A 25152-nucleotide genomic window follows, 5' to 3' on the forward strand; every position below is an offset into this window, starting at 1 on the left:
GACAATTATGGCCATTCCAGTGGCTAAAATAATGGGCCGATATTTGCTTATTATTTTAACTTGATGGCTTATTTTAAATTGTATTTTAACGACACCCCTGCAAAACATAGTATGCCTTTGTTGATGTTTATATGGATGCACAAGTGGATGCAGCCACTACTGTAGCTTCTATTCTATGCGCCTTGGAAGTCGCTGCACCTTATGTATGAAAACAGTTTTAAAGTAGGCCATTCATTGAAAGTGCAACCTTATAATCCGGCGCCTAATACAAACGTATGGTAAAGGACTCAAAATCACAGACGCTAGCTCCCTCCATCTGTCACTTTTCAAAAACTGTCGCAAACACAGAAGTATGTAAATAACAGGAAAGAAAAAAACTTCTTTTTCTACCTTCCCGTCTTATGTTGTTGTTTTGACATCATCCCAAAATACTTTGAGTCTGCGTGCAGAATGAATGAATGCGTTTCCTTCCCTCCGCGTCCTCAAATGTCTCTGGGCTAATTGTCTCTGAAAGCCCCTTCTCCCCAAACACCCCAAAATGTAAAGCATGCACTTTGTCTTATTAAATAGTCCAAAGTGATTACTCCAGGGTCTCCACCTCACTTGGAAGCCTCCTTTGATAAAACACTCTGCCAGATAGGTAAATGCAATGTAAATGCAAATAACGGGTGGGGGGGGGGGGGTCTTTTGTTACCGTCCAAACAAATCTCCAGAGGATTAAAAAGCTCTCTAAGTGAAACGGTTGGAATTGCAAATGCGTTCGATACAATTTATCGCGCGAAAGATGAAAAACAGGTCAGAGAGATTTCCTTGACTGTTTTTGTATTTCGCTTCAATGCTCTTCAAGCATTGAAGAGCCGCCTGCAACAAGGCCAACTGGGAGGAGATTCATTTGGGCCGCGATACATCACAGCGCCGATCTATAGGCTGTAAAAGACAGTCGTTCATCTTGTCCAATGGAAGATAATGTGGCCCATCCGCGTCAAGTCGAAAAGGCCCGCATGAGGGCCCGCGTGCCCGATCCGCAGTATCGTTTTCCCAAGCGTTCAAAGAAAAGCGGAAGAAGCGTGGAGAAGCCGTTAGTCCGTTAGTAAAAAAATAATAACTTTTTCAAGCAATGCCAAGATGACCAGTTGCGGACGTGACCAGTTGCCAGGCTTCGCTGATGGCTGTCACACAAAATGGAACGTGACACGAGTGTTCATGTAAGTATTAGCATCTACTTTCATCACGCTCCTGGTAAAATTCTTCAATTGCCCCGAAGAGATTCTGGGGCAAGAACAGGCCATTAGGAAACTTTGCTCCGTGTTCTCTTACCATCAGTCTTGTAGTTCTTTTTCAATTTTCCTTGATTTACAGCTCAGCAGTTAGCACACAGCGCCTCCGTATGTGACATGACGCCCTGACTTCTTCTTTCTTAGTTTTCTGCTTCTTTTCTCATATGTCATTACGTGGGGGTCACCCAATGTCCAAAATGAGGCACTACAGGACCATTTAATGCCGTTTTGGTTTTGTTTGTTTTTTTGCACTTCACTGTACTCCTTGAAAAGATGTAGCATGACATATTTTTTGTGGTTCATTGTATTTATTTATTTGATTTTAGTTGTGTTTTGTAAAAAAACATTTTATGTATTATATAATATATAAAACATATGTAATATGTAACATTTTATAAACAAATAGAAAAAAAATAACAAAAAAGTCCCTTCATTTCGCGCAATTTGAGGAAAGGGGACTTTATTCATATATATATATATATATATATATATATATATATATATATATATATATATATATATATATATATATATATATATATATATATATATATATATATATATATATATACTAGACTATTTTGAAAGAAAAAGATCAACATATAAATGATGCTAATTGTTCTGAAGTTATTTTGGCAGGGCCCACTTGAGAAGAGTTTCCCCTTCAAGCACGTAGCCCCTCCTGAGCTAAAAGGAGTTTGACACCCCTGACTTCCATGAATGGGCTAACGTGCTAGTGGAATCCATCTACACAATTGAGGGCAAGTCAAAGGATCATGAAATGACACCTTAAGTGTGGACCTTCTCCTCAACTGAGCAACTGCTACGTCTCATTTGTCTCTTCATTGCCATATTACTATCAAAGTAATGGCACCGTAAAGTGCTGGCGGCTAAGTGCGGGTATTTTTATTTGCGCGCTACAGCACCTCCGTTGAATTTTGAACCGATGTTCAAAAGGATTCATGTTCAAAAGGATACCGTTTTAGGTATGCGTTTTGAATAAATATTAATCTTATGGTGGTTTTGCACCACACGTTAATGCAGCATAATATGTTATCCAATTATTGGATTAACCGATGAAATCAACAATAATCTGTTAAAAAAGAAAAATTGAGAGTGACTAATATTTCCTGCATCTGACACCCAAAGGTAAACGTCACTGGTGGATGTCGGGTCTCCTATTTTTGAGTTTAATACCAATAATACCGCATCACTTCCATTCAGAGTTTTTCTAGAGCACTCTTCGGTGTTTTACAATGGATACATTATTCATACGCTCACAGGTTCGTACGCAGTTTCAAAGCTCGTATCCTCCTGCAGTCTTTTTCCCAGTTTATTCAAGAGGATAATCCTTGCGGCCGAATGTTTTCATCTGACAGCGTCCCATCTCAGGAGATAAGCAGGATCACCGGCGTGCAAGCGAGGACCCCGTGTAAGGAATAAGGCTAGAAACGAGGATTAAAAATCAAAGTGTTACTCATGCTGCTTTGATTGGTGTTAATATTGCCCGCCGGCTCTCCCCACCTTAGATAACGAGCGCTTAATCCGCAAAAGTGTTTTCTTTAGGTTAAAAATGCCACGTTTTATCATCTCGCATTAAAAGACAACAGTTTATCCTCAAATGTCACCCTGAATTGACTCCCTTGGAAAAATAGTACAAGCCTGAAACTCTGCACACACGCATTGCCTGGAGAGATAGCGTTTACACACAGGGATTTACCTTTAGGATTTATCGTGTTGTAAGAAGGACAAAAATGAGCAATGCCAGGCTCAACGGGCAAAACAACATGCGGGAAACTCAATTCAATTTTGCCCTTATCAATTCCCCTGGCGGGTCCCCGAGGAAGGTTGTGGGATGGGAATTTGGGAGATGGCTCGTGGAACGGTCGGCCGGGACTGGGCTTGCTTGCTTGCTGTCCTGGCTGGCAAATCGGGCTTGTTGGTTATGGGCGGCGAGCTAAAGATTTCATCCGTAGCTACGATGACAAGGTCAGCTCGTGACAACACTAACCAATTCCAAGTGCTTCTCAACACTATCTACACATGTGTTGCTATGAAGTGCAAATGGACAGCATTGCCCTTGCTTTAATGGCATTGTAACTTGATAGACTCACAGCCATATATGCAATAATGCGCCCCATGGATCACCGCGGACCCCCCCCCCCTTTCCCGTTTCATTCAGTCTCTCTCACTCTCCTTCATGTTTGCTGTAAGGTCATCACTGTGACATCACTGGAGATTGAGTGCATAGAGAGTAGCAATAAACCTTGGGGTGGGGTTATTTAAAAGTAAAATATACCCAGTCGTCTCCGCAACACCTCCAACGACAATAGACATATTATGTAGCAGTGTAAAAATGAAATGTTACCAACAGTATCTCCAATGTTTTCTTTTTTTTACATCGTGAGACCGTGAACGTGAAATATTAATTAGAGTGGGGCCAGGAGATACTAGTTTTTGTTCTGTGATCATACTCATAACTCAAATGATCTCTTTTAAGAAAAAAGAATGGAAATGCAATTAATTATTTCCAGTTTAGCCCCCCCCCCCCAATTTGTTTTAATATTGAAACTAACATAAGAACGCACCGCATTCTCCAAAACAATCATAGCTGCGATCAAATCGAACTGAAATAACAAAAGCCTTTGCGCATCTTGATTTCATGCAGCAATTGGAGAGTAAAGAAGCAAATAGTGGTAAGTAAGCAAATGTCATGGGGCCCAGTTGGATTCCCGTCTGCGCGCTTTATGACATTTTAGTCGCTGCAGTATTGGAATAATGTTGCCATCAGCAAATGCGAAAAGAAAGGCAGAAATGCCAGTCTTCCGGTGCTTTCGATTGCCTGCTACATTGCACGTCTGCGTTTGGACCACCATCTCATTATCTTCCAGATATTCTTATTTGTCTAGTTGTACGCAGTATGCGGGTGTCCTGCTAGTTAATCTAACATGCAAAGAAGACAAATATTGAATAGCGCGGGGGGTATAAAAAGTCCACACACCCCTGTTCAAATGCCAGATTTTTGTGATCACATGAAACGGAGATCCAGAGAAATCATTTCAAATGTTTTCCAATCATCAATGTTAAAAGGAAGTCGGCGCACGACTGCCACCATGACAACTGCTCCTTATTCACTCCAAATAAAAATCCGCCGTTTCTATTTTCTTTCCGGCAGAAGCCTGAAGGTTGAACCTTGGCATATGTAAACACAAGAGTGAGGAGCTTCCCCACAGTGAAGCGCGAGCATGGCGGCGTCACGCTTTGAGTGTTTTTTTTTTTTTCTTCAGCTGCAATTGGAGCCTTAGGCAAGGTAGGAGGAATTATGAACAGCTCAAATTAGCAGCCAATGTCAGCACAAAATCTTCGGGTGTCTGAATATTAAAAACGCTAGAAAAATCATACTAGAACAATTGAGATTTATTAGCGCTGAATTGCAGGCATCTTTAAATGGTGGCAATTTAGCATAAGTTCTACCTTGTTATGCTTAGAGAAAGATTTTTGTTTTATCCAGGGCTGATAACCTATATTTAAAATTGGAAAAACTGAACAATTTGGGCATCAACATTAACACAAACGCTACCTTATAACATTGTTGGAATTACATTAAGATTGCTTATTGAATAACTAGCAATTTCAAATTGTAGTTTTTTTTTTCCAGACCTAAAATTAAACCATATACAGTAGATTGTCAAAAATTCTTGTCTTAGAATTCTATCGAACCAATATTCTCACTCAGGGTCATCAGTGTGACTTAAAAATGTTCATTAAAACTTTTAAAAGTAAATACATAACTCCCATAATTTGACAGTACTGTACAGAAAGTTTGGCAAAAGTTCAAACAAATTATCAATTATTAGTCTGTCCCTAATTATATTTCTGATTCTTTCTATTTCTCCTTCCAATAAGACTTGTTAGAAATGAGGTTATGAGGCATTCATGGTGGATTTTTTTAAAGGATTCATCTTGTTCTAATTATTTTACGTGCAAAGCCATTTCAACAAATGTGTGAGTATGATTTATATCCACTGTAGCTCCTAGTGCAATTTGAGAAAGTCGCCTATAGACTATTATAGGAAGGCACAGCAGATAGGTATGACAAATGGCAAAAAAAAAAGATGGATACAGAGAAATCCTCCAGGAAGGTGGAATACTGAAAATGTGCTGTTGAGGTTTGGTGTTAGTTCAAGAATTTGAAGCACATGAGCGACATCTAGTGGTTAACCTCATTTTTTTTTCCTCTGTCTAAATTACAGTACAGTATTTTGCAAGTACAGTATTTATTAGGTTCGTGCAATGACTTTATGGACGCGCAGGTGCTCAAACTAAACTAAAAAGATCCCTCAAAACAATGACACACTCAACTAATAAAAATGCAAAGTTGAAAGATGGTAAATCCTCACTCGCAAAAGAACGAGAGACGTAAACTTTGCGTCATCAATCAATGCGTTTCAATTTAAATTAGCTCGCAAATGTTAACCGTTGTGAGTATATTATGTGTACTAGGCGGATTCAATTACAAAATATGGTTTGAGTGATCTTTCTGCATTGAAAGTTTTTTCTTGGCTTTTGTGTATTATGAAACTACATCAAATAAACCACAAAAAACGGAGCGACCAAATTACCTGCGACAGGTAAGCTTGTTTCCAAAGAAATGCCTGTCTGTGAGTGACGTCATCAACAAGCGTCTCGTGACCGGGGGTAGCCTAGTAATAAGAATAGAATTCATCGAAATTACATTGGCTAACATTTTTTAGGTCACCAAATAGCTTCCAAACAGGCACAAAAATAAATACAAATAAAAAATTGGACAAAAAGTGAATCCTTCAATTTCATATGCACTTGTGCTTATGGGTGCAGGGTTAAACCGACAACCACTTCATGTGTTAAAGCCGTTCTAGTCATGTCATGCAGGAACACACATGCAAAATAACGTATTATCTGTGTTCTAAAGTTGCCGAACAAATTACGTCTCGATATAGGCCTTTTTTTTCATGCCAAAATGCTTTGCACCTGTTTGGGGGTTACTTCCGTGAAAAAAATAAAACTCACAAGGGGTACAACTTTTAAAAGAGGTTGAGAAGCATTGTTTGAAAAAGGTCTTTTTTTTCCGCCAATTTGTCAGGACTGAACCTATCAAGTTGCTAAAATAAATCACACATATATATCACCAGAACAAGGGAACGAAACAGCCCTTTCCAGAGGTTGAATTTCAGCCATTGAAAATTGTTAGCAACAAAATGATTTTGTCATTTTTGTTGCTAAATAGCAAATGTTGTAAGTTGAAACTTTTCAAAGAGCAAGTAGTCTGGCTTCTTTGAATTGGATGTCATTTTGAAATAGTTAGCCAGGAATCAATCGGTGAGAAAGGGAAGTTTGCATGACAAAGGAGCATGACGTATCTTCATAAAAGCAAAACAAGAATGATTTAGGGCAGAAGGCGGTGTAGCCATGTGAAAAATAAACAAGTGAGCATGGCGGCCACTAACAAATGGCCTAGAGGCAAGCGGGATGGACATGTCACATGTCCTTGTTTGCTTTGCTCTTATCTCACCCATGGACAATGTGACAAATCATTCCAAAGCATATTTATATATATATATATATATATATATATATATATATATATATATATATATATATATATATATATATATATATATATATATATATATATATATATATATATATATATATATATATATTCACTATAATGAAATCTGAGGTATTGATATTTTCTAATTCTACACTCAATTCTCTGAAATGATATATAAATACATGGGTGTAGCTGGAAATGCAAAATTTGCCATGTTAAAATCCCTAATTTTGAGAAAAACTTAGGTTTCTTCACATTCACTTTTCAACGGTGCGCATGGTCTTCTAATGCCTTATTTTCATACAACCTTTTGATAGCTGCGAAATGAAAGCCCTGATCTCGAGGAGGTCGTTTTTGTAGAAATTCCAAAATGTCACGCCGATTATATCAACTATATGAGATTTTATCGAGCATACGTGATTATTGGTGCCTTGCAAATAGTGTCATCAAGCAGCGTTTTTTTTTCTGAGCTTGGTGAGAGGCGATAAGGTTGATTTGTGAGGAAGTTGGCACGATGTTCCCAGCTCATCAGTGCCAAATAAAGGTGTGTTGTGACAAGACGACACACGGGGGAGCCTTTAAATTGGGAGCCAGAGGAGCGAAACGCCTCTTCTCTTTCAGCTGGGTCGCAGGTGAGCCTCCGCTCGTTAAACGCACCGGTCCTCGGCTATGATGTGCTTTCTCTTCACGGAGAAGCAAAACATGATTGAATTTGAATACTTTGGGCCTTCCATCCTCTCAGGCATGACCGTGTCGTACACTGCGGAGGTGGCCAGCGTGAAGTTCGGCGGCTTTTCCAAGCTCTTGTTCCGGTGGAAGGGCAGCATCTACAAGCTGCTCTACAAGGAGTTTCTCCTCTTCTGCGGCCTCTACATCTTTTTCAGCGCGCTCTACAGGTGGGCCCTATCCTCACATGCATGCTAGCGCCAGAAGAGACGTTAGCTATTCTTAAAGCGGAGGATATTATTGGTTGATTGCATGCACGAATATTTGAGTGGGGCTTGCCTTTGTTGCTTTGAACACGTACTGTAGGTTGATGCTGACACCCAAGCAGCAGGATACGTTTGAGCGTATCGCCCTTTACTGTGACCAGTTCACCAACACCAGCTTCATCCCCGTTCTCTTTGTGCTCGGTAAGTATCGGCGATTTAAGTGGGAAAACCGTACGTATCACCTCACCCGATTAAATCCTCTCAAGTTCTGAGAAGCCTTTCAACTGCCTTGACTTGAAGTTTGCGCTGCGTTTCATAGTCACGGTTTCATGAACTGAAATGCGCGCTGTGCACAATGTTGCTTAACACATTCATTGTACTGGCCTAGAGTCAAAAGCAATGTTTGGAATTAAGGATTAACACTTATTTTGCTTTGCAAATGTGATTTCAATTAATAAATCGTTTGCATGTAGATTAGCGATGCATTCTGGGACGTCACAGGTCACATCATTCGTAATTGCAGAGTAATCTCACTTTGAGACTGCTTTTATTTTGGGCAATTTTTTTTTTTTGGGGGGGGGGGTATTTTGGTGACACAATAGATGACGGAAGTCCTGTTAATGATTGGCTGACAGAGCGACGATTACGGTTTGGGCGAAGATCCTAAAGGACTGGTCGCCGATGACGGAAGAGGATTTGCGTTGCGATGGGACTGTAAATGACGTAAAAAATGTAAAATATGTTTATATTGTATTACTAGGGGCGGGACAAATATCAATCCATTTTTAACCAGAGCTGGAATGATGACGTATCGTCTGGACTAAAGTGAAATGTCATGAACGATGTTGTGCGTTGGCAGGCTTTTACGTAACGTTGGCGTTTAACCGCTGGTGGGGTCAATACAGCAGCTTCCCGCTGCCCGACAACCTGATGATGGCGGTCTCCGGGAACGTCCACGGAGCCGACGAGAGGGGCCGCCTCTTGCGGCGCACCCTCATGCGCTACGCCAACCTGTCCTCGGTGCTGATCCTGCGCTCCATAAGCACCAGGGTCCGCAAGCGCTTCCCCACGCTGGAGCATGTGGTGGAGGCCGGTAGGTTCTGTTCTGCGCTTGGCCATCCGCCACATAAGCGCAATGAAACAAAATCTGCTCCGTGTTCTTCAGGCTTCATGACTTCACGCGAGCTGAAGATTTTGGAGTCCCTGCACTCGGATTTTAACAAGTACTGGATGCCGCTGACCTGGTTCGCCAACCTGGCGTCCAGGGCGAGGGAGGAGGGCCGCGTGAGGGACGACATGGCTTTGAGACTCCTCATGGATGTGACTAGTTTTGCTCTCATCTTTACAACCGGTGTATTCTCGTATCGCCATACAAAAAATAAGCATGGTCAGCTAGGTACCGTCTCGGCGAATCGTCTTCCGAGAGCCGGCCTATTCATTTGTGTCCACTGTATTGGACGTTGGTTTTTGGCCTCAATCTTTTGACTCATTGGGACTACGCTACTCAATCCTAGTGCACTCAGTAAAGGACATCCCGGCCTTGCCATTGATGTGAAAACCGTGTCACTGTTTGGGGGGAAAAGAGGTGCGGCAAAAGTAAAATGGTATCGAAACTGGGCACCAGTATCGGTAACGACTGGACTCCTTGTGTTTGTATCGTCGGAAAAAAATTGGCGTTGGAGGTCGTTGATGAGTAGGACTGGCCAATATGGCCTTGCGATATTTGGATCGGTTTCCCGGAGAGGTCACCGATGGCTGTCATTGCAGGAATTGAATAAGTACAGGGCCAAATGCAGCCTGTTGTTCCACTACGACTGGATCAGCATTCCTCTGGTGTACACTCAGGTGAGAGCGAGCGCGGCACGTCCTCTCCCCGCTCGCAAGGCCCGACGCTCTGGTTCCGCAGGTGGTGACGCTAGCCGTCTACTCCTTCTTCGCCTTGTGCGCGGTGGGCCGCCAGTTCCTGAACCCGGCCAAAGGCTACAAGGAGCACATGCTTGACCTGTACGTGCCCGTCTTCACGTTGCTTCAGTTCTTCTTCTACGCCGGATGGCTGAAGGTGGGGGAGCTCATCATCAACCCGTTCGGCGAGGACGACGACGATTTTGAGACCAACCAGCTGATTGACAGGAATATTCAGGTGCTTGCGTTACCGCCTTTTGATTTTTCGAGACGTTACGGCGCCGCTGAAATCGCGCGTGTCTGCAAGGTGTCCATGTTGTCTGTGGACGACATGTACCAGAACCTGGCGCCGCTGGAGAAAGACAAGCACTGGGGCCAAAGACATTTGTCCATCCCTTACACCGTTTCCACCGCGGCGGACCGCCTCAGGCCACCTTTCAAAGGCTCCACCTTCGATATGAGGTCTGTGAGGTCCTCGCATCGATCGGGATCGTATGCACGTTATCGTGTTTTGATAAAGTACCTCTCTGTATCGTTCGCCAAATTGTTGGCCATATCTGACAGCTTTGATGGATTTATTGTTGGCAACATATTTGTATCCTCGGCCTACTTTTGTGATATTGAATTGTGGTATCAACAGTATCGGTTTCCAAGTATCGTGATCCGCATGAAGAGCCTAGTCCCAATCTTTCTGCTGTTAGACATACCGATTGCACTAGTTAGTAGTGATGGACGAACGGAAGCGTCATGACTGTAATTTGTACACTCCTGATATCAATATGACAGCTTCGAGTACTGACCAATGCCCATATCTACTCAACATAAAATCAGCAGGATTTATACAGTATTTTAATAGATGCATCATGGTGAGTATTGTCAAGTCAAATATAAACTATTTGTTTAAGAATCCAAACGTACTACCGTTTCAGATAGATTTTTCATGCTGTTTTTGCAGGATGAGTTTGGAAGACTTAGAGCTGGAGAAGCCTGCTGATATCGTTCCTCTGCGAGTCACCTCATTGGAGGATCACAACAACGGCCCCCTGCGAGGCTGCAGCCTTGAGTCGCTGATTGATACGCCAACGCGTCACTTCGTGGAAAATGGCAACCTGGAGGAGGAGAGCCCCCTCACAGAGTCAAAGATGGTCAAAGCACAATCTAACATTCAGTAGGACGAAACCCTGCAAGTCATCATTTTAAGAGACAAAGTATGCATAAAAAGACTGACAATGATATAACTAAACCGCTCAGAGGAGATATGTGAACCAACATTAGGTGTCATGTTATCTGCATAATTAATTTCAATACGGATTTGATTTGTTCACATTGTGACGGGGTCACAAGACTTTCCCGGTTGCATTTACCGCTTCCAATGGCACCGGTTTGTAGTGAAATGTTTGGGTGTGGAATCTGGTGCCATCTAGAGGTAAAGAAAGAAAATGTGTACGCACACTACTCTCGAGAGCACCACTCAAGTCTTTTATTGTGCACAACTTTCACAAAACTATTTGATTTGGGTATCACAAAAACGGCGGCGAAAAGTCAAGCTCCTGTGCAGCGCGATTTACGTTTACTGCGATTTAGAATAAAAATACAATGATAGAACATGCTTTGCATTTTGAAGTGTTGTGATTTATCCGACCACTAAGAGGCGCTACATTCACAGTCAAGAGACTGCAATTTTGTTATATCACCAACTTGACAATGCCAAATTTACAGCAGATAAATCATGACAATTCATTGGCATTAAGGCCTCATTTTTGTTTCTTTTTAAAGAAGCCAAAAACTTTTAGCCAATCAAATCAGATCAGAATTCCTGATAAAATCCGGGGCAAAATCGGGTTGATGCCACAAATAAGAAAGTAACAAGTTTCAGAAAAACAGCCAGTTAGTCAAACTTAAAAATTTTAATGGTGCAGACAATTTAGTGACAATGCAGTCATAAACATAATGCAATTTCAACAATTCGTTGTCAAACCATTGCACACAACTGCCCATAATAGTTGACAATTTATCTTTAGCTATAGGAGCTTTCCTCAAGGCCTCAAGTCCAAGGTACAATTGTGGAGAAAGCAAGGAGTCTGCGTCGCGTGTCCACATCACTAGAAAATAAAAATAATATTGAAGGCCGAGTGAAGCGCCACTCATTTGCAGCAAGACAGGCTTGGGAATGTCACAGGGCTTCAAGCAGGCACTCGTAAACTGGATTTCAGAGCCACCCGTGCCAGTCCTGTTAGTTTCTCTCCCAATACAAAGATTCCATAGCAGAGACGCCCTCTGGCATGGCAGTACATGATTGGGGATATGCATTTGCAAAGAGGCATGGGCACCGTTTACTGTCGTGTTAAAAAGTCAAGCTTTGCATATCTTTACAGACAGTGGACATTGGTGGAGTTCAGGGATACGTTATCACTACTGCTTGCAGAGTTCACTCAAGCCGCCTCTTGGAAAATACATTGCAATTTCTGTTTTGTTTTGTTTTTAAACCTTCTTGGGATACATGGGGGATAAGGAAGAGGTCTTTGTTTGGATAAAAAAAAAAAACCTTACCAGTGATGGGGCTTCATTTATGATGAGGTTCATTTATTTGTAATGAACATAGCACTCATTTCTTAATGTATGAACTATTTAACATTGTTTAAAAATGGATTGTGTTCGATGAAAAAAATAGGAGCTGTAATTTTAATACTATGACATTTTTGTCATAAGCCTATCGACATAAAAAAAAATAAAGTACCTGATGGAGAGTTTCTTGTCATCAGGAGCCCAAACCACTAGAAATGAAAACAAAATATTTCAAAAGCAAGGAAGTGTATCTCACATTGACATGAACATACAACAAAAGCAATGTTTCAGGGCTTTAGTCAGGTTCTGGTAAAGTGGATTTTACACACACCTGTGCCAGTCCTGTTTTTCTTTCTCCCAATACAAAAATCCACAGCAGAGAGGGTGATCACTGGCATGGAAGTGACGATTGGGAATTATTTTATTCTTAAAATAATGAAAAATGGCATACCTGAAGTTGGTGGTTATTGCTGGCCCAATCAACTGCTGCGGGCACCCCTGGAGACAAAGAAGCTGCAAGTTATAAATGCCATCTATACATACAAATCAGGTGGCAAATGAAAACGGCTGTGCTCAGTGATTGCGTTCACCATTGCTTTGTCTGCATAATGTGTTGAAAAGACATCAGCGCACACATTATAAGTAGGCATGGGCCAGTCTTGGATATCGACGTTATGCGCAAGTATCACGGGTAGGTGTGCGCTAACAGCTTTTTCCACTTCCTGAATGATACACATTTGATACCAGCGGGAATGATAAGTGCAGTTTTAGCATGAAATGTTCCAAGTCTTGATTTAGTGATACTATTCAAGCAAAGAACATATACAATAGCAAAATTACGCCAATATCTGATAAACATCAGACTATGACTCTCCCGAATGCAGAGAAGCAGCCAACACATACATGTTAATTGTTCTGCAGGTATTTCTATTACTAAATATGATTTTCTTTTGAATAAACACAAGATGTAGTACAATAGTAAATGTATTTGGAAAAATAGCTACAGTAACCCCTCATTTTTCGCAGTTAATGGCTGGTTAGTGGATACAACTGCTGCCCCCATGAAACTTGTAACTGGCCCATGCCTAATGACAGAGACAAATGTATGATGCACATCTCACCTTCACTTATCTTGGTGAGTCATCACTCCTATCACGACCCGGTCATCAGCTGCAAGACAAACGCGTTGAGAAAGAAAAAAATGCACTTTTTGACAGATGTTTGCGTTTTGCTAAGTTTGACTCTTTCAAGGTAGCTTTTTAACGGAGGTTACACTTGACAAATTGATGCCTAAATGTGCGACCCAGCACTAGGCCCGTTTCGGCAAGTGTCCGGGACGGGCCACTCTCGTCGGGCCTCGCTCTGCACTCGTTCAGCAGCGGCAGGTTCTAAAACAGAACCTACTGCGCAGAGGACATGTGCAGAGACTTTTTCTTCCAGCACTGTAACACTGAGCCAGACACGTGGCCTGGGCAGCTGACTGAGTGCTGGTGCACCCTACCAACTCTAAGAAAATCATTTATTGTGTTTTTCTTTTTTACCTTTTGGTCATGCATGGAGAACTTCATCCCATGGCCACAGCGTGTCGTTCCAAAAACAGAAATCAGCTTTGTTTGCTTCATCCAACGTCTACAGATCTGCCTTCTTTCCATCGGGAGGCCTTCATTATCTGACAAATTTGAAATAAAACTGGTTGTGACATTTGTCACATTTTATGCATGCTCGATGGACAACTTAGGGCCTACAAGCACCAGTGGAATAAACACGGAAATTCGGTCCCAACGATTAATACCGTAGGTAATATTCTTAAACCACATTTTAATGTGTATAGCCTCCTTTAATTGAAAACGGTAGCTTTAGCTGTGCATTGCGTAAAGTTAGCTTGCGTGCATCGTGGTGACCACGTGAAGGGATTTCAGTCAGTTTTAATACCCATTCGTATATATAAAATAAAACAGTTTGGAAAAACATATAAACACAATCAAATTATTTTTTCTAAAAAAAATAAGATTTCACACGGACGGCGATGGAAGGTATTCTTACCAAATTCCGCAGCATAGAGACACGTGGAGGACGTCGCAAAAGTTCAAGAGAGAAGGAAAGACCGGAAGACATGTGACCAGTGAAAACCGGCTCTCGCTGTGCTTTCTGGGAAATGTGGGACGTCCTAAATTCAATTGCTGAATGGCACAATATTTACATAAATAACATCAATTTGTTGATTGTCTATCATTTACTGTTTTTACACTCGTACATTTATTTAGATTTCACTTTGAACGTGTATACGTGTTTCTGTAGTGGTAACAACGAATGTATTCCAACTGCAACATGAGCAAACGAGTAATTTTAAAATTATATTGTTTAAAGTTTATTTTTACATGTTTGGACTAGGAAAAAGCATAACTAAGCTACAAAAAGGATTGCAAATAACCTAATAATTTGAAGTACGGAAAGCTGAGGGGGGCAAAAGTCTCAAGGCACTTCCGTAGCCACGGTCACGTATCCACTGAATCAACAACCTCATTATGGATTCAACAAACTAAAGCGCTGGTGGCCAATAACGGTATATAAAATAACACCGGGTTCATGGAGTGTTTATTTGTTGAATTTTATACTTATGTTCCGTTGTTAGTACCTTTTGCGACTCTCGGGCTGCTCTATTTACAGCACATCGCTAGCTAGCCGTGTTAGCTTTCTCGAAGACTGAATTACACGTTAGTAAGAACTTTGCTCACCGATTCACCTTTAGACTCGGTGTGAGAGCTCGAAAGCTACGCCCCGCCTGCGGCTGCCGCGTTTGTGTTGTCGAAGCTCGAATTTTCCTCTTTGTTTCGTTTGACAGGTAGGGATCCCAGCGCTCACAGGGTGGACCGTGGGGCCATGTCATCATCTGACCGCCACTTGCATCCATCTCCAGCATCATCATGTCTCTGGGAGACAGTCCGCACCTGCTGCTCGGCCGGATTCGCTTTTTGAATCGCTGCATTGAGTGCTTCAAGAAGAGCGAGCCGCTCCCCGGAAGCCTGTGTTATGTGCCTAAGGAGGTGTGCTATAAAATCTGCAAGGATTCGTCCTCCAGCTCCTGCGCCGCTGCCTCCGGGGGTCCCACGGGGGGATCCGGCAAGACGGTGCTATCAGTCTTTGACAGTCCTCACCAGAGTCCGATGAACAAGAAACTATGCAAGTATACTATTGAGCTAAAAAAAGGGACTTGTATCCGGACCACAGGGGAGGAGTACTGTAATAGCCAAGGCCTCTGGGTCAAAGTAAATAAGGTAAGTAAATAAGAGTGTGTCCACATTGCTTGTGTGTTTTGTTTTGTTTTTCGCCACGGTCTCAAGAAAGAACTTGTATGTTCTCGTGTCCAGGAGCAGCTGGAGGAGCACCGTCCCGGGCAGGAGCTGGAGGAAGGTTGGATCCTGGTGTGCAAGCACACCGAGGGCGGCGACAGGCTGGTGCCGGTGGAGTCCCCCGAGACGGTGAGCAGACAGCAGCAGCTCTTGGGCTACGACCACAAGGCGTGCAACAGGTGGGAGCAGGTGGTGGACGTGGAGAACGCCATGTTCCTCGGATGCAAACCCAAAATAGCAGAGCCGGACACCGCTGCGGTAGAGAAACTGCGGTGAGTATTGTAGCGCTGCACTATTGCAATTTACATTGGGACACAGTACACAAACTGCAAGTTTTTGTAAAAGAAAGCGCGATTTTGTAAAATAAATCCAGGAACTGTTTTTAAATCAACAAAATTAAAAAAGTGTAAGTTTAATATTTAATTTAATCATAAATATATTCTTTAACCCTTTACTGGGCACAGGGGCCAATTGCTGATTGAAAAGTTTGACTGAATTCTCTTATCGTTTTGTTTTGATTCACTTTTGCGCAGCTCCATGTAGTAGAAGCATAACGCAAACACAGCCATTACCGTAGCTTCTACTCTATACGCCTTATAATGTGGTGCGCCCTGTATGAAAGCCGTTTTAAAATGGGCCATTCATTGACGGCGCACCTTCTAGTCTGGTGCGCCTTATAGTGTGTGGAAAATACGGTACTCTTTGTGACTCTTTTGAACCCGATGGTGTTTAAGAGGGCAAACAGATGGACTCAAATACGGGACAGTAATCACTCATGTAAAATGCGGTCCAATGAAACATTGCCTTCCAATGCTCAGCTACGTCCCCCCGACGTGGACGTATGAATGCGACGAGGACCTGGTGCACTACTACTACGACCACATCGGCAAAGAAGACGAGAACCTGGGCAGCCTGAAGCAGAGCGTGACCAGTATTGACGTTTCCTCGTGTTCGGTGAGGATCGCGCCGGGCCAATGTTTGAAGACAGTCAGTTGGTGAATCCCGAAGCCTCCCGTCCTTGCTAGGAGGATCCCAGCGGCGGCGTCAACAGCCTGACGGACGGCGACACCAAAACCTACTGGGAGAGCGACGGCATGCAGGGACAGCACTGGATACGCCTTCACATGAAGAGGGGCACCGTTGTCAAGTGAGAGGCCAACGCCACCAGCCAAACCCGCGTCACCTTCTTGTTATGCTTCAAATGCAACTTTTTTCTCCTCGCGTCACAGTAAGCTGATTTTGACGGTGGACTCCACAGATGACAGCTACATGCCAAAAAGGGTGACCGTGTACGGAGGCGAGGGGGACACCCTCAAGAAGCTGAGCGACGTCACCATTGACGAGTAAAAACATAGCATCGCGCTTCAATATGCAGAATCACTCCAATACGAGGTTGCACTTTTGACCACCTCCGTCTGCAGCAACCTGATTGGGGAGATCTGCGTGCTGGAAGACATGTCATCCCACCTGCCAGTCATCGAGGTCCGAATTGAGGAATGCCGAGGTGAGTTTCCATTTTCACATGCATCGACTGGAGTGAGGGGGGTGGTCCTTACTTCAGCCAATATATATCCAGTGGTACTACTTACTAACGCCTCGTGTTGCAAAAAATTCAGCTTATGAAACCCCTCGGCAAAAAAACATTTGCAGCCAGAAAATATTCACAACTGGGGACTTTTCACTATAGCAAAACTTTGTCTCGGACGTAAACATAAAAAATGTGTCGTGCAATTTACATTCTGACTAAAGTTCAAAACGAAACCATCCAATATTAAAAAAAAAAAAAAAAAAAAAGAAAGAAAGAAATTACTAAATCTACAATAAGCATTTATTTTCATAGTTAACCACAATTCCTTGCATAATGTCTTCATCAATCATTAAAGTAATCATTCGCTGCAGGCCTAATGTGCAAAAATTTTGGAATACAGTAGTTAAGATACTAATAACACTTTATCTTACTCAATAATTTGTTAAAATATCCCCCAATTTTATTCAAAGCTTAATGAGCTTCCGCACACTTGAGAAACCTTTCCCGTTCCTTTAAATACAAATTGTTTCTGTTTTTCTTCGGGAAGATGAGGGTATCGACGTGCGCATCCGAGGCTTGAAGATCAAATCGTCGTGCGAGCGAGACCTGGGTCTGAACGCCGACGTCTTCCAGTCCTCCTACTTGGTGCGCTACCCTCGTCTGCAGGGGACGCCAGCTGACATCCTTTACCGCCGAGCGCTGATCATTCAGAGGTAGTCAACGTCTCTTCAGTCAAATGAAAAATGCTCATACGGGCCAAATTGTTCAAGTAACCCTCGCTATATCTTCTCACAGGTTCATTTCTCTACTAGACAGTGTTCTTGCGCACTTTGTGCCTGCTTGGGACTATAGCCTGGGCACCTTCAACCAGATCAAAGTGAGTTTAGGACATATCCAACTTAGGACATATGCAAGCCTTTCAATGACCTCGTTGGTTGGCTTAGCCTGGACTCCCATAACGCAAATGTCTTCAAAAGTCATAATACTCTACTTATGACATAAAATATTCAAGTTCAAGAGTTTACTGTCATATGTTTAGTAACACTACACAATGAAATTGTTATTCTGTTCACTTCCTCGAGCCGACTTACATTTCACACAATAGAGCAAATAATAAAGTAGACAAAAAAAAAACAGTAATAGGGCAAGTGATATTGAAACACTAATAAAGGAACACACTCACATTCTGAACGTATTATGGAGTAGATGAAGTGGAGGAAACTATACATACGAGGACGATAGTGCAAAATATGATGTAGGTAGCATCTTTCCTTCACTGTGCAGGATTTGTAAAGTGCATGTGTGCATGCGGTAAAGTGACTGGTGATGAAGCAGATTAGTGCTTTCATAAATATATAAATAGCCTTTGCGTCTCTTTGCCGCCTTTTCAGAGCATAAAGCAGTTCCTGCTTCAGTCCAAACGTCGCTCCGCGCTGGTCACGCAGTGCCTGAAGGACTCGGAGACCAGCAAGCCCAACTTCCTGCCGTGCCTCTACATCAACAGGCGGCTGGCCATGGAGCACAGGGACAACCCCTCTCTGGACCCCAGCTGCAAGAACGCCGTGTTCAGTCAGGTCAGCGTATAAACCCTCGAGTGCGGTGGCCAGAGGAACGTAGCAAAGTACCTCAACGTTTCTGTCACCTCGGCGCTTGTAATTCCGCAGGTGTACGAAGGCCTGAAGCCGTCCAATAAAATGGAGAAGACTTTGGATTACAGGTGGCCTGCACGTTACGACCAGTGGTGGGAATGCAAGTTCATCGCAGAGGGCATCATCGACCAGGGCGGCGGCTTCCGGGACAGCTTGGCCGACATGTCCGAGGAGCTGTGTCCCAGCTCGGCCGAGTGTCCCGTGCCGCTGCCCTTCTTCGCGCGAACGTCCAACCAGGTATGATGTCTGTATTTTACATCGGTACCTTTAAAATCACATTTTTCCTCTTCGGCTTGGCTGACAATGGTGCGTGTTGCGCAAGGGTCAGGTCATATGTAACCTAACTTCTGAGTTTGTTTATGTGACGTTCATGTCATAAGATGAGCCGTGAATGGCTGTTAATCGAGCACGTGCAGAATGTCATCTTCACTCGGCAGCAAGTGGCAAAATGTGGTTAAGGTAGTATTTGGAAATAATAATAGATTTATTTTTTATCCGTGTTTTTTAATATATTATTTATCTTTTATATTTGTATTAAATATATTTTCATCAAATTTACTGTAGACAAAATGATGAAAATCTGCTAAATAAAATTTTGTATCAAACATATATAAATATCCGTATTGAACATAAATTGAAAGCGCTTTTTTCACTAAAAGTAGGTCATCAACTCAACACTCCAGCCAAGGCCATGAGCACAAAAAAAACAGAAAGTAAAAACCAATGAAAATAAAAGAGTTACAGAACGAATCACTTTCTTTGCGTGCTAAGAGCGCATACAGTATTTTTCCGTGAGTCAAGATGTGTCGTGGATGTGGGGATTGTGGATCCAAACAAAAGGGTAAACGGAACCAGGACGTGGGGAAAACGGGACAGGAAGAACTAGAAAAACAGGCAGGCGGGTAAACATGACAAAATACAAACAGGCAGGTGGACATGACAGGACAGGAAAACGAACCGACTAGAGGCGAAACTAAATTACATTCAAACTCATTAGGCAACAAGCAACGCCTGAACAAGAGACAATTGGTAGAGCATAGAGCTGATGAGTTCACACTAGGACAGGTGGGACCAATCAAACTATCAAGACACTTAAGACAAAAGGGCAGAAACATGAATAAAACTAGAATTTAAAGCCAACACAAAGCCACCCCATGACACATCTCCAAATACAAACAAAACGAAACAAACAAAGCTTGATTTCTCCCAAATTTTTCATTCATTTTTTTTCTCAATCTTATTTTTCTTGAGGGTGCCTTGGAAGCCAGAGACTACTACGTCCCCAACCCGTCCTGCAAAGAATTCCACAAGTTCGAGTGGATCGGGCAGCTCATGGGTGCAGCGCTTAGAGGGAAAGATTTCCTGGTGAGTGATTCTTGTCTTCTTGACTTTTGTCTCAGTGATTTTCAGCCATACTTGATATTGTTGTTGTTGCTGTCGTTTCCCATCTGACAGGTTCTGGCTCTGCCCGGCCTGGTGTGGAAGCAGCTGACCGGGGAGGCGGTCAGTTGGAGCAAGGACTTCCACGCTGTTGACTCTGTGCTGGTCAGAATATTCTTGGACTATTTTCTTTTTCCTGTATTGTCTTCATATACTCTATTTGTACTATAGAAATAATATAGAGATCGAGAAATAAACCCAAATAGAAAGATGAACCCAAATAAAGTCAATTATATATATTTTAAACCAAAATTAAGCATCTTGAATTTGGAAAGTTAAATCCGGCTTTATCCAGATCAAGAGTCCAGATTGCGCTAAAAGCTTCACTCATCACGTCAGGTCAACCTACTGGACGCCATGGACAACATGGACCGCGAGACCTTTGAGTTCCGTTTCGGCGAGGAGCTTGTCTACACCACGCTGCTGAGCGACGGCCAGATGGTGGAGCTGGTCCCGGGCGGCGGCAACGTGCCCGTCCGCTACGAGGACCGCCGCGAGTTCATCCGCCTGGTGCAGAAGGCCCGGCTGGAGGAAAGCAAGCAGCAGGTCCGTCTCCACGCTTCTTCCCCAACGCGCTCGGATTTTGCGCCGTACGTGTCAAGCGTATCATGTTTGCGACGTTGCAGATCGCGGCTTTACAAGCCGGGCTGCTCAAGGTGGTCCCGCAGGCGGTTCTGGACCTGCTCACCTGGCAGGAGGTGGAGAAGAAGGTTTGCGGGGACCCGGAGATCAGCGTGGAAGCCCTTAAACGACTCAGTGAGTTATCAAGATGGAACCGGATATTGTTGTTTTGTTTTTGATCCAAATCATTAAAACACAAATATTTCTCATAGGTTAAGAGAGTTTTAAATGGACTTAACGGCCATCCAATTTTTTTGAAAATGGTAGCTATTTGTCAAAATGTCAAACGTGGGCTGGGCCCATAACGGCCGTGTCCCTAGTGAGTTCACCTCATATTAGTGCAAAAGAGGCTAACGCGTTTGTAATTTGTTGACCAGCTTGCTTTGAGGACCTGGAACAAAATGACGTCCGTGTGCAGTATTTGTGGGAGGCGCTCAGCAACTTCACCAACGGTGACTCTTCTCGTTCTATTCATCGTCAACGCGCGCGTGCGTTAAACCTGATGATTTTTTTTTCCCCCCATCTTTTCAGAGGACCGCAGCAGATTTCTGAGGTTTGTGACAGGTCGAAGTCGTCTTCCCGCCCCCATCTACGTCTTTTCTGACAAGCAAGTATTTTGGCAAGTATAAGCATAAATTTGCAAGGCTTGCGAGTGGACATTTGATCATCTTGAACTCTTTGCATTTGCCGCTAGCTCAGAGAGCGACGCGCTTCCGCAGTCTTCCACGTGCTCCAGCACGCTTTATTTACCCAACTACCCCAGGTAGGCCGTCAGCCATCCAGATCACATATTCGGCCTGCGTGTTAATAACGAAAACATCGTGCGAATGTTGTCCCCGCAGCGCCAAAGTTTGCGAGGAGAAGCTGCGCTACGCCGCCTACAACTGCGTAGCCATCGACACGGACGTCAGCCCTTGGGAAGAGTGAGCTCCTCCAGGACTTTCGCTGCGCACTCATCACTTTTAAAAAGGAGCTACTGCCAAGTCATTACAGCTGTAAATAAGAGAAAATAATAAATATATATGGAAACTTTTTTTTCTGTCTATCTCAATAAGGTATGATGATTGGCGCACCATTTGAACTATGACATCATCGTACACCAACAACTAGCTTGACTACTTATTCAACTTCACTTGTTTCAATGCAAACTTTTCAACAAGAATAAGTTCTATTCAGCCGCACTTGAAGAAACATGGCATTCTGGATTTAGCTGCTTACTTTATAATCCATAAATGCAATGTTAATTAGAATTCTGTGTTGGTCCTCATGACGACAAAAAAGTTATTGTTTTGAGAAAAATGTAGTGGTTGTTTTGAATTTTTAATAGTTATATTTTTATTTAGCTATCTTGGTTAGTTGTAAGACTTCATGTAAAGTACATTTATTGAAAAAAAATACATTAAACAGAACTAGTCAAAGCTGTAATGAATTGCAATAAAGACTTCATAAGTAACATATTTTTAAAAAAATTTCAACAGTTTTGTAACGTCAATACAAATGTTTTGTATTTCATATTTTGTATTTATTGAACAGAAAACTTTTGCAGATTTCGTCATGTTGTCGTTCTGAAAGTGGCCAGTGATTAAACTAATCACTAATCAAATATAGAAAATATATTTTTAACATGCGTACGTCTTACACGTACATGTTTTAGATATTTTGTAAAATGTTGAGGGGCAAACGCCTAAGCGAGTTGTACGGTGTGAAGTCTCGCGAGACAAATGGTTTCAAACCTTCCCAAGATCCTTTGCGCTCCCTCTTTCTAGCCGGCGCTTGAGAATGGGTACGTGTTTTCATATCTGGGTGGTATGGTGAATCTTAGTGCATCTGTCGTTTTATCCGAAGATTTTCGAACTTAGTTGCAGATATATTTGGGCGAAACACAATTTGAGACGATGCTTTTTAAATTTGTTTTTGCGCCTTTAGGTGATAATGTTTTTAGGAAGTAATTTCCGTGAACGTGAAATGCTCCAAGATGGCTTCTCGCTAGCCGCGTCTCAAGCGTTAGATGCCGAATTGCGGCTTTGCACGCTTGTTTGCGTGTTTTTGGGAGACGTTCAGGTATTTTGACAGAATGTGTTGATGACTTTAAAGGTTGTTTAGTCACGTAGAAGCCGGTAGGCACTTGTGAATGTTAGCAGGCTTACTAGACTGGATGTTCGCATTGGTGACCAGTCGTGTAGCTCCTATTAGCTACAACGTGTCGTCTCTTTTTTCATTTCTAAATATGTTCAATCACCAATGTTAAGTTTCCTGCTGATATAAAGACTGGTATTCGAACTAGTATAACGCCCCTTTGTATATATATACACGATGCCGTGTTGTAGTCACTATGCTTGAGTGACATGATGAAGCTTTTAATGCAAACTCCAAATACACGATGTGGACCACCTACCTTGGAGAACTGATTGCTCAAGCATCGTCTAATGGTGTTAAGCGTGTGTGTCCTTACACCGGCCACACTTTTGAATGCAAAAATGTAATATTTTCCCAGGTATCTCGAGGGACAACTGGCACAAACGCCGCAAAACCGGCGGCAAACGCAAGCCCTACCACAAGAAGAGGAAGTATGAGCTGGGACGACCTCCTGCCAACACCAAGGTAAATGTACCAACTGTGCCTTCATCCCTGAATTTCATGTGAGTGATGAAAACTGGACCTTAGGTATGTCTTATTTGCACCGTTTTGGTGCAAAGCTTGGACATACCCGTGCTAGGCCTCGTCATAGTTACACTGACACGCAATTTTCCAAAATAATAGTGAAGTTTCAACAGGATTTTGTTGATATATAGTATTTTAAATAAATGTTTCTCTTCAGATTGGCGCTCGCCGTATCCACACCGTGAGGGTCCGTGGTGGAAACAAGAAGTATCGCGCCCTGAGACTGGACGTTGGCAACTTCTCATGGGGCTCTGAGTGTAAGTCCTTCATTGTCCTTCAATGAGATGTTCTGTGATGATCTCTATCCAGTTCTGCTACTGAGTACAACTGCTGATCATTTTAGAGGCTGAGAACATTTCTATTATGACTACTGTTATAAAAAACAAAGTGATTTACTTTGTTAGTTGAATAAATAATAAACATTTCATCCTACACAGGCTGCACGCGCAAAACCAGGATCATTGACGTGGTCTACAACGCCTCCAACAACGAGCTGGTCAGAACCAAGACCCTGGTGAAAAACTGCATCGTCCTTGTTGACAGCCTCCCCTACAGGCAGTGGTACGAGGGTCACTACGCCACTCCTTTGGGACGCAAGAAGGGAGCCAAACTGGTGAGTGGCCACGCCGGTCGACCCGTCAGGTCTGTCGTCTTTCCGTGAAGATAACTGTCCAGTTCTGCTACTGAATGCAAGGGATGTAAGAGAAGACTCTGAGAAAGACTTGACATCTCGAGCCGATATTCCCGACGTTATACAAGAGGGCTAAGATGTGGCCAACCCTTATCTTGTAGACTCCTGAGGAGGAAGAGGTCCTGAACAAGAAGAGGTCCAAGAAGACGCAGAAGAAGTACGACGAGCGTAAAAAAATGGCCAAGATCAGCTCGCTCTTGGAGGAGCAGTTCCTGCAGGGAAAACTGCTTGGTGAGCCTTCTATTTATTGTAGCTTCAAACCCTCATTTGAAACCCCACCCCCAGCCTGAACAGAGCAGTCAGTATTGTGTTTGTGGAATAACAATTACCGTAATTTTCAGACTATAAGCTGCACTATCAAGAATTGAGGGGGGGGAAAGTTGCTTTGCCAAACTATAAGCAGCAGGTCTTTATATATATAGTCATATAACCCGTATATATAAAGTGTGTGAACATACAAGGACATAGCACATAATTCATACATGCACCAAAACATAAGCCGCGGGGCTCAAACAATGAGAAAAGTTGTCTTCTAGTCTGAGAAATACGGTACTACCTGAACTATGAGCACATGCGATGTTGACATTTGTCCATTTTGCAGCTTGCATCGCCTCCAGACCAGGACAATGTGGCCGAGCAGATGGCTACATCCTGGAGGGCAAAGAACTCGAGTTCTACCTGAGGAAGATCAAGGCCAAGAAAGGCAAATAAGTGTTTCGTATGCCAATAAAAAAAAACCTAAATGTCTCTCGTTGGTCCTGGTTGTTACTCTCCAAGAATCATCCTTAATGCAATGGAAATATTGAGGGGGAGGGGCGTGAATATTAAGGCTGAGGTTTACTATAAAAAATGAAATGTTTTCCTCACATGAACATTAGTTTGATAGGTATTAATGTGCAAGTTGAAGAATGTCATTGAAGAAGCCTAAATTCCCTTGAACGGA

General features: G+C 42.8%; 3 protein-coding genes, 1 long non-coding RNA gene and 4 other non-coding genes across 11 annotated transcripts; 5 read left to right on the forward strand and 3 right to left on the reverse strand.

Moving 5' to 3' along the window:
* The first annotated feature begins 4438 nt into the window (after nucleotides 1-4438).
* Nucleotides 4439-11289, forward strand: best4 (bestrophin 4). Of its 3 annotated transcripts, none has more exons than XM_088430133.1 (9): nucleotides 4439-4587; nucleotides 7395-7502; nucleotides 7613-7766; nucleotides 7903-8003; nucleotides 8662-8895; nucleotides 8968-9122; nucleotides 9570-9647; nucleotides 9709-10166; nucleotides 10660-11289. In XM_088430133.1, the coding sequence occupies exons 3-9, from the start codon at nucleotides 7615-7617 to the stop codon at nucleotides 10874-10876; spliced, it is 1395 nt and encodes a 464-aa protein (XP_088286259.1). In that variant the 5' UTR covers nucleotides 4439-4587; nucleotides 7395-7502; nucleotides 7613-7614; the 3' UTR covers nucleotides 10877-11289. The 3 variants fall into 3 exon arrangements, with proteins under 3 accessions (XP_088286259.1, XP_088286258.1, XP_088286257.1); XM_088430132.1 differs by lacking the exon at nucleotides 4439-4587 and having other exon boundaries at nucleotides 7359-7502; nucleotides 9709-9942; nucleotides 10012-10166; XM_088430131.1 differs by lacking the exon at nucleotides 4439-4587 and having other exon boundaries at nucleotides 7359-7502.
* Nucleotides 11290-11596: 307 nt separating this feature from the next.
* On the reverse strand, nucleotides 11597-14406 carry LOC148414308 (uncharacterized). The gene is made up of 6 exons (XR_015867493.1): nucleotides 14313-14406; nucleotides 13811-13938; nucleotides 13391-13439; nucleotides 12721-12767; nucleotides 12442-12478; nucleotides 11597-11806 (listed from the first exon to the last, which is right to left on the reverse strand). It is a non-coding gene; the product is annotated as an uncharacterized LOC148414308 (long non-coding RNA).
* LOC148414309 (small nucleolar RNA SNORD63) lies at nucleotides 12838-12902 on the reverse strand. Its single transcript, XR_015867536.1, has one exon. It is a non-coding gene; the product is annotated as a small nucleolar RNA SNORD63 (small nucleolar RNA).
* Nucleotides 13563-13761, reverse strand: LOC148414310 (small nucleolar RNA SNORA74). Its single transcript, XR_015867534.1, has one exon. It is a non-coding gene; the product is annotated as a small nucleolar RNA SNORA74 (small nucleolar RNA).
* Nucleotides 14407-14697: 291 nt separating the features above from the next.
* On the forward strand, nucleotides 14698-21890 carry hectd3 (HECT domain containing 3). 2 transcript variants are annotated; one of them, XM_088430129.1, is made up of 19 exons: nucleotides 14698-14832; nucleotides 15112-15544; nucleotides 15638-15891; nucleotides 16438-16573; nucleotides 16645-16766; nucleotides 16849-16962; nucleotides 17041-17123; nucleotides 17695-17860; nucleotides 17943-18024; nucleotides 18539-18721; nucleotides 18812-19033; nucleotides 20048-20161; nucleotides 20252-20341; nucleotides 20576-20782; nucleotides 20863-20992; nucleotides 21235-21309; nucleotides 21389-21476; nucleotides 21552-21620; nucleotides 21700-21890. In XM_088430129.1, the coding sequence occupies exons 2-19, from the start codon at nucleotides 15194-15196 to the stop codon at nucleotides 21782-21784; spliced, it is 2571 nt and encodes an 856-aa protein (XP_088286255.1). In that variant the 5' UTR covers nucleotides 14698-14832; nucleotides 15112-15193; the 3' UTR covers nucleotides 21785-21890. The 2 variants fall into 2 exon arrangements, with proteins under 2 accessions (XP_088286255.1, XP_088286256.1); XM_088430130.1 differs by having other exon boundaries at nucleotides 21389-21464.
* A 706-nt stretch (nucleotides 21891-22596) lies between these two features.
* rps8a (ribosomal protein S8a) lies at nucleotides 22597-24956 on the forward strand. The gene is made up of 6 exons (XM_088430352.1): nucleotides 22597-22640; nucleotides 23352-23458; nucleotides 23676-23775; nucleotides 23956-24131; nucleotides 24311-24440; nucleotides 24811-24956. Exons 1-6 carry the CDS (start codon nucleotides 22637-22639, stop codon nucleotides 24918-24920), a joined length of 627 nt encoding a protein of 208 aa, XP_088286478.1. The 5' UTR covers nucleotides 22597-22636; the 3' UTR covers nucleotides 24921-24956.
* Nucleotides 23494-23600, forward strand: LOC148414313 (small nucleolar RNA SNORD46). Its single transcript, XR_015867531.1, has one exon. It is a non-coding gene; the product is annotated as a small nucleolar RNA SNORD46 (small nucleolar RNA).
* On the forward strand, nucleotides 24171-24237 carry LOC148414314 (small nucleolar RNA SNORD38). The gene has a single exon (XR_015867530.1). It is a non-coding gene; the product is annotated as a small nucleolar RNA SNORD38 (small nucleolar RNA).
* Nucleotides 24957-25152: the final 196 nt, after the last annotated feature.

The sequence above is a fragment of the Hippichthys cyanospilos genome, chromosome 12 (genome assembly GCF_059441005.1).
Source record: "Hippichthys cyanospilos isolate Australia breed blue-spotted pipefish chromosome 12, RoL_Hcya_1.0, whole genome shotgun sequence".
NCBI classification, from domain to species: domain Eukaryota; kingdom Metazoa; phylum Chordata; class Actinopteri; order Syngnathiformes; family Syngnathidae; genus Hippichthys; species Hippichthys cyanospilos.

What these genes read in the sequence shown, in the direction of transcription:
- hectd3 (XM_088430129.1), top strand. Translation starts at nt 15,194, where the DNA reads ATGTCTCTGGGAGACAGTCCGCACCTGCTGCTCGGCCGGATTCGCTTT. An exon ending in TTGACGTTTCCTCGTGTTCG is followed by an intron (nt 16,574 to 16,644) that starts GTGAGGATCGCG and finishes CGTCCTTGCTAG; the next exon opens with GAGGATCCCAGCGGCGGCGT. An exon ending in TCGCGCGAACGTCCAACCAG is followed by an intron (nt 19,034 to 20,047) that starts GTATGATGTCTG and finishes ATTTTTCTTGAG; the next exon opens with GGTGCCTTGGAAGCCAGAGA.
- best4 (XM_088430131.1), top strand. Translation starts at nt 7,385, where the DNA reads ATGTTCCCAGCTCATCAGTGCCAAATAAAGGTGTGTTGTGACAAGACG. An exon ending in CTCTTTCAGCTGGGTCGCAG is followed by an intron (nt 7,503 to 7,612) that starts GTGAGCCTCCGC and finishes CCATCCTCTCAG; the next exon opens with GCATGACCGTGTCGTACACT. An exon ending in CTTTGAGACTCCTCATGGAT is followed by an intron (nt 9,123 to 9,569) that starts GTGACTAGTTTT and finishes CTGTCATTGCAG; the next exon opens with GAATTGAATAAGTACAGGGC.
- rps8a (XM_088430352.1), top strand. An exon ending in GACCTCCTGCCAACACCAAG is followed by an intron (nt 23,459 to 23,675) that starts GTAAATGTACCA and finishes GTTTCTCTTCAG; the next exon opens with ATTGGCGCTCGCCGTATCCA. An exon ending in CTTCTCATGGGGCTCTGAGT is followed by an intron (nt 23,776 to 23,955) that starts GTAAGTCCTTCA and finishes CATCCTACACAG; the next exon opens with GCTGCACGCGCAAAACCAGG.